This window comes from Ailuropoda melanoleuca, chromosome 4, assembly GCF_002007445.2.
Source record: "Ailuropoda melanoleuca isolate Jingjing chromosome 4, ASM200744v2, whole genome shotgun sequence".
In the NCBI taxonomy this organism is placed as follows: domain Eukaryota; kingdom Metazoa; phylum Chordata; class Mammalia; order Carnivora; family Ursidae; genus Ailuropoda; species Ailuropoda melanoleuca.
The window spans coordinates 5901543-5915151 of NC_048221.1; the positions used below are offsets into that span (position 1 = coordinate 5901543).

Sequence of the window (13609 nt, forward strand, 5' to 3'; positions counted from 1 at the left end):
GCAGCGTCGGCCCCGCCCCGGGGCGGAGCAGGTGCGCCCCGCCCCTGGCCCAGACCCCGACCCGGTCCCCCTGGCCTCGCCTGGCCGCCCGCCGCGGGCTGGGGCGGGCCCGGACTGCGGTGGTGGCGGGAGGCTGCGGCGGAGTGCGTGTGCGCGCGTGCGCTGGGGAAGATGAGGGACCCTCTGCTTGCGGATGTGTGTGCTGGCCCAAGTGTGTACCCTTAGGTGGGAGTGTGAGCATCCATGCGCGCTCGTCACTCCTGGCCAAGAGGCAGAGTGTGCGTGGGTGCACCTGTGTCCGACTGCGTATTGTGAGTGTACGAGAGTGTGTGTTCTTATCAGTGTGTGCGTCCCCGAATGTAGTCGGGTGGTGAGTGTATTAGAGGGTGTCTGCGTGTGCGTATCTGGGTGGGAGTGTGACAGCACGTGTGCGTGTCCGTGTTTTTCGTGTGTGTTGTGTGTACAAGGATCTGTATTGTGTGGGTGTCTGTGTGCAGAAGATTGAGGAGTGGTGAGTGTGCGTGTGTATTTGTGTTGTGTCGGGGACTTGCCAGTGTGCATATTAGCATCTAGATGTACTAGTGTTTTGTGTAAGGGTGTGACCAGTGCCAGTGAAGGGGCCTGTGAGAGAAATTGAGGGCATGAGTATTTTTGCAAGAGTGTGACTACTCGTATCTACCAACGCGGCGGAAGGGGTATGAATGGATACACTTGCAAACGTCTGAGCCCCTTTTGTGGATATTTGTTTCACATTCACGTATATATTCCATTGTGGTTTTGTGTCAAGACATCTGCCGTGTGCCTTTTAGCTGTGTGGAATGGTGAATGCACAAGTGTTTGTGTTAAGTCTTGGCGGCCTGTATGTCGAAGTGTGTATCGTCAGGTGTAACTGCGTGTGTGTAATAAGTGTGCATATGTGTTTGGGTTTGTATGTTATCTCTTCTTGACATGTTGGACTTTTTGAGTGTATGTGTGTGAAGCTGCTGTTTACATCGGTGTGAATTTGGGGACATTTGGATGGATCTGTGTGTGAGCGTGAGTGTGACAAGCTGCACATGTGTATCTGTTTCCTGAATTGAAACAGAGTATCTGAACTTACCTCTATGTGTGAGTGCATTTGTGGGTGTGGCTGATTGTGAATCTATGACGGGAGCGTGTGTGTGGGTGTGTGTGTAAGTAGTGCTTTGAATGGCTCTGTGGGTGTGTAAGGCTATTTGTGTGTACCTAGATGCATGTGTGTGTCAGAGCTACGTGAGACTAGGTGGGTGAATTCCTTGTGAGGGGACGTGTGAGTTTCTCCCTTTACAGCTACAGAGGGAGTGTATTCAAAACACACGCACGCACACACAAGCACACACACAGAACAATCAGTGTTTTCTCAACTATATAAAATTCTCTGAGATGAGAAAGCACGACTGCGAGTCAGTTCCCTGAGACGGCCCCCCTCCCAGGTGGTGGTCCCTGAGCCCACACTTTGTAGAAGTTCCTGGGTCCTTAACATACATTGCCCAGGTGTGTTTGAGGCGTGGGTCTCATGGTCCAGAGCATGTGAGCGGAGAGGGGTGGGTGTGTCCGAGGGAGGGGAGCTGGGGCGTCGGCCCTCCTGTCTGGATGTGCCCATGCAGAAGGTGGGTGTGGGCGCACAAAGGGGCCAGTGTGTATGTGCTTGAACACACATGCTGACGTGTGCGATGCACGTGCCTCAGCTCCTGTCCCAATCCCCCTGAAAGACCTGAACACGTCCTTTCCCCGCTGGGCCTTGGTTTCCCCATCTGCGGCACCGTTGGGGCTCCTGGCATGGGGAGGTGCCCTGGCCAGGAAGGGCGTGCTGTCATGGGCTGCCAGTCCTGTGAGCGTGGCATGTCCTGTTGGCTCACGCTCGTGTTTGCTTTGCTGGGAAGGTTCTCATGACCTCTGTGGACCCCAAGGACAAACACGAGTGGCATACACTCCCAGAGGGATGCTCTGTAAACACACAAGCAGACCCTTTGGGCCCCGGGAGGGGACACGCACGTCCTCCCCTGTCCTGGGCTGGAGGGCCTGGGGGCATCCAATGGTGTCGGTGCGGTGCGGGAGATGGGCACAGTTGCCCTTGCCCCGGGCCCAGCCCCCACACTGGGCCAACTGGTACTCCTGGCTGGGCCAGACCGCCCCACCCACACACAGCCGGCTGGAACCGAGGTCCCACCCACCCCTGAGGGCCTGTTCCTGGGGCCCAGGCAGCTCTAGACACACTGGCTCCCCTGTGTGCAGGAGGTGGCCCCCTCCCTGCAGCCCCCCTCCGGCCCTCCCCAAGTCCTCACCTGCCGCCTCCTCCCTCACCTGGAGCTTCCTTTGTTTCTCACACCTCCTAACTCATCAGACAGGCTCTGGTTATGAAGCTGGGGGTAGGGAGGACTTAGAGGGTTCATAGGTTGGGATTCAGGACTAGGTTTTGGAGAAGCATATGAAGCCCCCAAAATCATCTGCAAAATTCGGCATGTGTGTGCCCTTTGGGGATCATACCAACAGGTAACTTTTGAGAGTCTTTTATGCCCAGCACAGTCTTGTTTAATCCTCACACTATCCCGACCGTAATGGGTATCATACCCACCTTACAGACAGAAATATTGAGGCTGAGAGCCCCAAAGTGACATGGCAAGGAGAATGGAAGGAGGCTTTGAGCCCAAGGCACCTGCATCCACCCACTGATCCACTATGCTGCCCTTCCATCCCCAGGCTAGCCTACCTTCTCTAATCATTCATGACCCTCAGATGAGGCTGGATGAGGCCAGCAGTTGTAGGGACCTCAGAGCAGAGGATGGTCGGGATTCCCTCTCTGTACCTCTCACCCACATTGAACTACAGTGATGGGGATTCAAGCATGGCCACTGTTTTTCTTCTCCCCACCCACGCAGTGTCCCATGGTGGCCTCTCTGAAGTTTGGCCTCAATAGAAGGAGATTATCATCAGACACCCCCCTCACCACCACCACATCCAGGGATCTCAGGGAGATGTTTCTGAAATATTTCAAAATAACTTAAAAAAAAAAACCCCACAATATGGTGCACGCCAAGGTCTATCCCTGTCCTCGTGACACTGCATCTATTTTCATTTTTTTATTTTTTAAATATTTTGTTTTTAAGTAATCCCTACACCCAACATGGGGCTCAAACTCACAACCTCCAGATGAAGAGTTGCACGCTCCAGCCACTGAGCCCGCCAGGTGCCCTGATGCTTGCGTTTAGAAGCAGTTGTTACTACGCCACACAATTTCAGCAGGGGACAAACTATTGGGATGATAAGAAAACAAAGCCAGAGTGCTAGAGATGGCTGGGGTAGGGGCTGCGGGAGGAGGAGGCTTCTCTGAGGGGGGAGAGAGGCAGAGACAGGAAGGAGGAAAAGGAAGAGCTGAAGGAAAAGCATCCCAGGTGGAGAGCACTGGAAGGGCCCTGGGGCAGGTGCAAGGCTGGTGTGCTCCGAGGAAGGTTGCTGCAGCTGACAGTGCAGAAGAAGCTGCTGGAAGGTCTTGCAGGGCTTCTCAAATTTTCTCCACTGAAGAACCATTCCCCCCCCAACCCATAAAACGCAATAAAAATTAATTTCTAGGAAAATAAAATTGAAAAAGACATGCATGGTGCCAGAAAGCAAGGAACAGCTGGCAACTGATGAGGTATGTCAAAGGCCAGGGGAGCCCGCTGAAAGAGCCCCCAGGGGCCAAAGCTGGCGCGAGTGGAGGAACAAAATGGACCGTCTTGTTGTATTGTAATCGCAAGGATAGAGTCAAAATCCATGAGTGCGTCCTGATACAAATAAATGATCGAATGCATTAGCGGTGGATGAGAGACGGACCTGGTGTGCAGAGGAATTCCAAATCACTGATGTAGATTTTGCTTCCTCCAAAACGGGGGGGACCTGCACAGCCCGACTTCCTTCCAAGAAGCATGGTGTGGAAAGAGGGCAAAGACAAAGAGGAACTTCACAGTGGAGAAACCGGGCATACACATAATGTCACCCGGCTGGGGGATCAAGGCCACCATCCACGGTCATAATCAGGTGGATAGTATGTACTCTCACAATATCTTGTGAGGAGAATGGCACTTTGCGTCTGCGATCTTCCTTCCCAAAACCTGTAACCCTCGCCTAACTGTGAGGGAAGGATCGGGAAAATTCCAACAAAAGGCACCCTCCTCTGGGATCCCTGACCCATGCTCCTCAAAACTGTCAAGGTCATCAAAGGCGAGGAAAGCTCCAGAAACCACCCCAGCCACGAAGCACCTAAGGCCACGTGACAGCTAAATGTCATGTGGGATCCTGGACCACAAAAAGGACATTAGGGTAAAGCTGGAGAAATCTGAAGAAAGCATGTGCTTTTCGTTAATACTAACGTGTCAAAATTGGTTCATTAATTGTAAATGTCCCATACTAGTGAAAGCTGTTACTAATAGGGGAAACTCTGTGAGTGTGTGCGCGCGCGGTGCGGGAGGGAGTATATAGCAACCGTACTAGTTGTTCAATTTTTCTGTAAATTCAAAATTGTTCTAAAAATCGATTACAAAAAGAATTTAAAAGACATGCAAAACATGAGCCCAAAAGTCATAAAATTACCACGTCAAGTGACTGTAAAGTTTCTCCACACTTGCTGTTTCCTATACTCTCTCACCCTCACAGGTGATCAGCCCGTCAGGACACCGCTGGTCTGCGGAGGGCTTTAAGCCATTCTGGACAAAGGTTCTTCACCCTCAGCTCTGTTGATATTTGGGGACGGATCATTGTTGGGGGGAGGGGCTGTCCTGTGCACTGTTGTGTTTAGCAGCATCCCTGACCTCTACACACTAGACGCCAGTCACAGCCCCCTCCAGTTGTGACAACCAACATCTCCAGACATTGCGCAACATCTCCCAGCAGGCCAAATCGCTTTCCCATTGGAAACCACTCACATAGGCAGGCAACAAAGTCAGATCTGGAAACGCGGGCCAGAAAGCCCCATGCGGGTTTGTGAGCTCCAGGGCTGAGCTGAGCAGCCTGGTATTTCCAAAACAACTCTACCGCTGTGGAGGGCCTCGTGGAAGCTTCACTCGGAAGGCCAATGTCAGGGTGTGGCTTTGGGGCTGGAGAGAACGGAAAGATTCAGAATGTGTTTGGGAGAGAGAATTGACAGGACTTGCTGATCATGGGGCAGGAGGCAGAGGAAGGGAGGAGTTTTGGAAGATGCACAGATTGCTGATGCCTTTCGCAACTGGGTAGATGGCGGTGTCATGTGCTGAGATGGGAACGTGAGATGAGGGGCCAGGTTGGGCGAGGGAGGGGAGGGTGATGAGTTTCGTCTTGGACAGGTTGAGTTTCAGGTCCCATAGGGCCATGAAGGAGAGCAGACGTTCACGATCTTGTACACATCGTGGATGAGTGATGCCCCATGTGCCCATTTAAATGCACAGCATTCCCAGGGGGGCAATGGCAGAACAGCCCAAGCCCCCCCCACCCCCATCCCCTATAAACACGTGGGTGCTCTTCCGACATTGCCCTCTGGGAATACCGTACTTTCAATGGGCACATGAGGCATCACTCATCATGATGGGTACAAGATCGTGAACGTCTGCTCTCCTTCGTGGCTCCTTGCCTCTCTCACACAAAAGGACAATGGGACTTGGGAGCCTCCAAGATGTCCTCCAGTAGGTGACTGGATACATAAACTGTGGTCTATTCAGACACTGGGATATCATAAAGCTCTTAAAAAGAATGAACTTTCGAAACACAAAAAGACATGGAAGAATCTCAAATGCTTATTAGTAAGTGAAGGAAGCTGATCTGAGAAGCCTCCGGACAGTATGATCCCAGCTCTAGGACCTTCTGGAAAAGGTGAAACCATGCAGACAGTAAAAGGATCAGCAACTGCCAGGGGTTCGTGGCGGCAGGAGGCATGAATCGGTGGCGCACAGAGGAGTTTCAGGGCAGTGAAAACACTCAGTACGAGACTATAATTATGCTTACACATCACTACACATTTGTCAAAACCCACATAATGTACGACACCAAGACTGAACCCTGATACAAACTACGGCCTCTGAGTGATGACAACGTGTCAGTGTGGGTTCATTGATTGTAACAAATGTCTCCCTCTGGGGCGATGTTGATAGTGGGGGAGGCTGTGATTTTGTGATGGCAGGGGGGTGTATGGGAACTCCATATTTTCTGCTCACTTTTGCCACAAACCTAAAACTGTTTTTTAAAACAGTCTATAATAAACACACACACAGAAAGGGACATGTGAATAAATACTAAACAAATACCCACAGATACATACTTGGAAACTTACAAATATACCGAATGATACCCACACAATTGCACTCATGAACACAGATATCAGTACATACACACACACACACATTCACGCACACAGTCTGTCCTGATGCAGGTCAAGGGAGAGAGATTATCTCAAGCATGCCTTCTGTCCTTTGCATTGTCCTTGATGGGAAGAAATGTTCTGTCCACTTCATCTCTCTTTTCCCTCCCTCTGGTAGGACAAGGTCTTTGGGCAAACAGATGTGAGGGAGTGACTTGCAGATATAAAACCTGGAGAGCGATGTGATTGTAGGGGATGGAGGTGGGAGGGAGAAGTGGAGAGAGGACGGGGTTCTGGCTGCTCTTCTGACATTGGTGAAGCCTGTGGGGACTCAACACAGATGAAGGTTCCATATTATCCTCTAAGCTCATTGCTGTGCCCCCTGGCCCCTGCCAACCCCGGGGGCACAGCTGAAGGACACGCTGGAAAAGGCAAATCACATATAAACTTTGAGTCCTACGATGCTGCAGTCTGCCCGGACCCCATGGCTCAGGAGCCCCTCAAGAGCCATGGCCGGAACCTGGGGGTGCCCGTGGGGAAGTCGGAGATTGAAGCCCCATGGAAAAGGAGACACAGGCTGACAAAGGAGCCTGGAGAGGAAAACCAAAGAGGGCACGGGTTTCTAGAAAGCGGGAGTGCTCCCCAGAGTTTGGGGCTGGACTGGAGGGTCTGTGAGATAAGGACTGAGCCCTCACAGTAGAAACAGGAACATACTGTTCAATAGTGACCTTGAGGAGAGCAGTTTCAAGGGTGCGTGTGGGAGGTACAAAGGAAGGAGTCAAAGAAGTGAGATGAGAGGGAGTGGAAACTTCACCTAAAATCTTCCCTCTGAAACCTCTGTGCATCTCCAACCACCCTCCATGACTTTCTCCTGCTGTTCTCTGAAACTATTCTTCCCCACAACCCCATCCTTCCACCTCCTGGAGCCCTCCTTTTCTATATCCTATCTTTCCCTCAATCCCTGGTGTGGAATTGTAGGATACTGGAAACCAAAGGAACCGTAAACACTGTCTAGTCCAAAACTTCCCCGAAGCTAAAACAAGCCCCCTCTACGGCATCCCCATCTCCTCTTGTACTACCTGTCTTTGGAGCTCACTGCCCCTTCCAGTTCTGCCGGCCCCAGATCTAGTCTTTTAGCAGAACCTACATGCACGCAGTAGGTACTCAGTTCATGCTTGCGCAGTCTGTTTCATAGACTCCCCACCTCACTTCTCAATTTTCCTATCAAAGGATGTATCCTAGACACGAAGATAATTGCCAAGGTGTGGAGTAGCTTGTAGATTACAGGTTTTCATTTCAAACACATGAATTAATAGAGCATCCACTATGTGCTAGGAGCCGGGGATTCACCCAGATAGACAGACACAGTCTCTGTCCTCATGGAGCTTATATTCGAGTGGGAACATGGACACTGAACAGCTAAAGACACAATTATTTCATTACAGCTGTGATGAGTGCTCTGGGAGAAAGAGATGTAGGAGGAATTGTAGACAGGCAGACCATGCAGTAAGGTGGTCTTAATGAATGTTCAATACTCTTGTTATACTTGTATAAATAAAAGGTCACACAAAATCACTAAGCAAGTAATGAACAAATCTGTTCCTTAGGGGCAGAAACTTTCCACAAGGAGGTTGTGTATATGGCAGATTGTTGAAGTAATGGCTCCCAATTTGTTCACATCTGCTTGTCTCCACCCACCTGGGGGGATCCCCTCCCACACTGAGTCAGGGCTTAACCTTGTGACTTCTTTTGGCCAATGGGACAATAGGAAATGTGACAGAAGCAGAGGCCTGAAAAGCACTTGCACAGTGGAATAAAAGTGGGGGGATCACTAGAGGTCCTTCAGACATTAAAAAGATAATGAGGGGGGGCGCCTGGGTGGCACAGCGGTTAAGCGTCTGACTTCGGCTCAGGGCGTGATCCTGGCGTTATGGGATCGAGCCCCACGTCAGGCTCCTCTGCTGTGAGCCTGCTTCTTCCTCTCCCACTCCCCCTGCTTGTGTTCCCTCTCTCGCTGGCTGTCTCTATCTCTGTCAAATAAATAAATAAAATCTTTAATAAAANTTCCCTCTCTCTGGCTGTCTCTATCTCTGTCGAATAAAAAAAAAAAAAAAAAAAAAAAAAAAAAAAAAAAAAAAGATAATGAGGGAATTTTATGAACAACTTTATGTCGATAAATATGAGAACTTACATGGTATAGACAAATCCCGTAAAATGCAAGACTACAAAAGCTTACTTAAGAAAAAATGGACGACCTAAATAGTTCTCTATTTAAAAATGGAATTTGTGATTTAAAACCTTCCCACAAAGAAAACTCCATGCCCAGATGGCTTCCTTGGTGAATCCTACAAAATATAAGAAAGAAATAGTACTGATTCTACACAAATTCTTCCAGAAAATAGGAGAGTGCACTTCCCAATTCATTCTATAAGGGTTGTAATTATCCTGATACCATAACCAGATATGGACATTACAAGAAAAAAAAAAACCCCACAGACCAATATCTTCCATGAATATGGACACAAATAATCCCTAACAAAATATTAGCAAATAGAGTCCAGCAATTTATAAAAAGGAAAACACATCATGATCATGTGGTCATTTATCTGAGGAATACAAGGTGGATTCAGCATTTGAAAATCAATCAATCAAAGTTGCCATACCAAGAGATTAGAAAAGAAAAATCAGATGAGAATCATCATCTTAATAGATGTAGAAAACTCATTTGACAAAAATCAACATAGATTCATGATATTGAAAAACTCTCAGCAAACTAGGAATAAAAGATTTCCTCCATGTAACTAGAAAGCATCTATGAAAACTTATAGCTAAGACAATATATTTAATAGTGAATGCTGGGATGTTTTACCCCAAGATTGGGAACAAGGCAAAGGTTTCTGCTCTCACGGCCTCTATTCAACATTGTATCAGAAGTCATGGCCAATGTAATAAGGCAAGAAAAGAAATAAAAAAGCACAGGTTGGAAAGAAAAGTTAAACACGATAATCTACACGAATTAAATTGGGGTGCCTGGGTGGCTCAATCATTAGGCGTCTGCCTTCGGCTCAGGGCGTGATCCTGGCATTCTGGGATTGAACCCCACATCAGGCTCCTCCCCTGGGAGCCTGCTTCTCCCTCTCCCACTCCTGCTTGTGTTCCCTCTCTTGCTGGCTGTCTCTCTCTCTGTCAAATAAATAAATAAAACTTTTTTTTAAAAAATTAAGGGAAGAGGGGCACCTGGGTGGCTCAGGCCATTGAGTGTCTGCCTTTGGCTCAGGTCATGATCCCAGGGTCCTGGGATGGAGCCCTGCATCAGGCTCCCTGCTCAATGGGGGTCTTGCTTCTCCCTCTCCTTCTGCTGCTCCCCCTGCTTATGCTCTCTCTCTGTCAAATAAATAAATAAATAAATAAATAAATAAAATCTTTTTTAAAAAATCAAAGGAAGAATATTTGACAATAACTGAAAATTATATGAAATTCAAAATTTCAAAGGGTGCCTGGGTGGCTCAGTTTGTTAAGCACCTGACTCTTGATCTCAGCTCAGGTCTTGACCTCAGGGTCATGAGTTCAAGCCCATACTTTAAAATTTTTTTCTTTTTCTTTAAGATTTTATTTACTTATTTGTCAGAGAGAGAGAGTGAGCTCAAGCAAAGGGAGTAGCAGGCAGAGGGAGAAGGAGGCTCCCTGTTGAGCAAGGAGCCCGATGTGAGACTGGATCCCAGGACCCCGGGATCATGACCTGAGCCAAAGGCAGACTCTTAACTGACTGAGCCACCCAGGCCTCCCTGAAAAAAAAAAAATCATGTGTCCATCAGTAAAGTTCTATTGGAGCACAGCCATGCCCACTGATTTACATGCTGTCTTAGTGCTTTTGAGTTATGATGGCGGGGTTGGGTAGTCACGACACAGACTGCATCACCTGCAAAGCCAAAAATATTTACCAACTGACCCTTTATGAAAAAAGTTAAGGGGGTGGCTGACTGGCTCAGTCAGTAGAGCGTGCAACTCTTGATCTTAGGGTTGTAGGTTTGAGCCCCATGTTAGGTGTAGAGATTACTTAAAAATACAATCTTAAAAAAAAGTTAAGAACACATTGATGTCAGGTTATGAAAGCAGAGTCTCAAAGCATTCCCCCTAGAGTTTGAGAGAGACCGGGCATGAGCTGGGGGGAGGGACAGAGGAAGAGGGAGAAGCAGGCTCCCCGCTGAGCAGGGAGCCCAACGCAGGGCTGGATCCCAGGACCCCAGGATCATGACCTGAGCCAAAGGCAGATACTTAACTGATGGAATCAGCCAGGCGCCCCTCTGGGCTTCTTATTTAAAAAGTCAGACCATTGACTGAGTCACTTCATCATCCTGTGCCTCAGTTTGCTTATAAAGTGAAGAGCAAAGTAGGATCGTTACACACAATAAATTAAAACACTACATTGAAAAAAAAAAAAACCATTACATTGAAACACTTAGAATGGAACCTGGCACATGATATCACTGTATGGATGTGAGCCACTCTGTTTTCAATCGCATTCATAGATATTTTAAAATTGCAATCCTGCCTGGCGTTTTCAAGTGTTCTAGGAGGCAAGACTTTCCATCCATTCCCAGGGGTGTATACCACCTTTTACAGGGCAACTTGTCAAGTATTTCTACATCTGAGATAATCTTGTAAGAACGCAAGCAGAGAATAAATATGTGCTTATTCATTCATTTCTTCACTGAGGAACTGGGAGTAGCAGAAGGAATTCATCACAGAGGCACAGAGATTAACATACAGGGATATGCATCCCAGTTTCCTGTATAACAGGGGAGAGTTGCAAACAACCCAGCAGGAAAGGGCAAGTTAAATAATTATGTAGCCATGGGGGCAGGGGAGAGGGGGAGGTGTCAAGCTTTAAAAGAATATTTAACAAGATATATTCTGGGGCTTTAAAAAAATCATTGAAATAATACAATCTTATTGTAAAAGGCTCAAATAACAGAAAAGTAAAAAAAAAAAAAAATACAGAAATTCCCCCTTACACTCTCACCCTGCCTCTTCTTCCTAAGAGGGACCCACTGTCAATTGTGTGGAAGAGACTTCCAAGGTGTCTGATACATAGTTGTGTCCATTCGCGTTCTCTAACATAAATGCACTCATACCTTACTCAATGTTATGTGGGTTTTTTTCCCCATGGAGCAAGGTATGGAGGGATTTTTTCCATGTCTGTCTCACTCTTTTTAATGGCTACCGAGCGTTCCCATAGCATGCCATGCCCTAATTTGTCGAACTATGCCCCTATTGTCAGTCGGGGAGACTGTATGCCATGTTTCCCTTTTACAAGCAATGGCATCATTGCAAGCCAGGCTGTGATGAGCAGACATCGTTAGGCACATGTATTTACGGGCTCAGTTGTTGGATGGACAGTGGCTGGGTCAAAGGTTAGGTGCTTTAAGTATTTTGTTCCACCATAGCCAAATCCCTCCCCAAAAAGTTTCAACAATTTACACTTCCCCTGCCCAACAGTGTGGCGACACTCATTATTCATCCAATTCTCCAAAAGACTGGATGTTTTTGATATTTTTAACATTTGCTAAATGAAAGAATAAGAATTAACATTTGTCCCATTACTAATGAGACTAAATACGTTGTTGTTATTTATTTATTTGGTCTTTATATGTCTAGCCTATTTGTTTTTGTTTTTAAGACTATTTATTCGAGAGAAAGTGAGAGAGAGCACAAGCGGGGAGGGGAGGAGCAGAGGGAGAGGGAGAAGCAGGCTCGCTGTTGAGCAGGGGGCCTGACACAGGGCTCGATACCAGGACAGAGGGCTCGATCCCAGGACCTGGGATCATGCCCTGAGCCGAAGACAGGCGCTTAACCAACTGAGCCATGCGGGCGCCCCTATGTCGAGCCTGTTTACATAGCCTGGATGCCAACCTGGACTATATAAGGAGGCATACTGATGTAAGGTTAGGAGTATGGACCCTGGGGCCAAGCTGCTCTGAATCAGGCTTTGCTGTGTGATCTTGGGCAAGTCACTTAATCTCTCTGTGTCTCTGGTTCTCATTTGTAAAAATAATAATGGCATCTATCTCATAGGGTTGAGGATTAAATTATTTTGTACCTAGAAAGCACCTGAAACAGTGCCCAGCGAGCAGTAAGCACTCAGTAAACATTAGCAATTACCTGCAATTTGTCTCCATATTGCAAACATTCCCTTCCAGGCTGTTGCTTTGGTTGGTCTTTTGTCTTTGTTCATGATGATATGTGTTCATGTCATCAAATCTGTCCATCTTTTCTTTCACAGCTCTGAGTTTCAATAAAAGCAAAACCGGGTCATTTAAACTGAACATAGAGGGATGCCTGGGTGGCTCAGTCGGTTAAGTGTCTGCCTTTAGCTCAGGTCATGACCTCAGGGTCCTGGGATCAAGCCCCCAGTCAGGATCCCTGCTCAGTGGGGAGTCTGCTTCTCCCTCTCCCTCTGCTGCTCCCACTGCTTGTGCTCTCTCTCCTGCTGTCAAATAAATAAATAAATAAAATCTTTTAAAAAAATTTTTTTAATTAAAAAGAATAAACTGAACATAGAGTAACAAACTGGAAAAAGAGAAGAAAATATTAGCAGTGTTTGTGTCTAGGGAGTGGAATGTGGACGACTTACTTTCCTTTTTTTTTTTTTAAAGATTTTATTTATTTATTTGACAGAGAGAGACAGCCAATGAGAGAGGGAACACAAGCAGGGGGAGTGGGAGAGGAAAGAAGCAGGCTCACAGCAGAGGCCTGATGTGGGGCTCGATCCCAGAACGCCGGGATCACGCCCTGAGCCGAAGGCAGACGCTTAACGACTGAGCCATCCAGGCGCCCCTTACTTTCCTTTTTTAATATTCTGTATTTTTTGAATGTTCTAATGACCATGTATGATGAATATTTATTTCCAAATGAACATATATTACCTTTATTTTTATGCTTTATCTATTTTAAACACACCAGTAATCATTTTATGAGAAAAAGCACCTCCTCCCCAGGACACGTTGTTTACCATAAAGGACCAAAGAAAGCAAGGAGTTAGCCAACTGCTGCCCACACTTAAGGCTCCCTCAGTCCACAGAAGAAAGCTCCACCCCCGGAATCTTCAGGTCTGGGCCAGACACCCAAATATCACGGCAGCATCGCTCCCTGGTGGCAGAGAAAGAAGCAGCTGATCCAGGAAAGGGGTGTGTGTGTGTGTGTCTCCTCTATAAGGAGCTCTGTGTCACTTTATTTTAATCACAAAGCAACCCTCTGAGTCAGGGACTAAAATTATGTAAAAGACCC

At 47.5% G+C, this 13609-nt stretch overlaps 1 protein-coding gene across 3 annotated transcripts in view; it reads right to left on the reverse strand.

Annotated features, from left to right (window-relative positions):
• Positions 1–13609, reverse strand: part of CAMSAP3 (calmodulin regulated spectrin associated protein family member 3) — a 35918-nt gene that overhangs the window by 14174 nt on the left and 8135 nt on the right. For all 3 annotated transcript variants that reach the window (XM_034657700.1, XM_034657698.1, XM_034657699.1), the window contains one exon: positions 12485–12607. In XM_034657700.1, the coding sequence (XP_034513591.1) occupies positions 12485–12557 (73 nt within the window). In that variant the 5' untranslated portion in view covers positions 12558–12607. The remainder of the gene's footprint in view (positions 1–12484; positions 12608–13609) is intronic.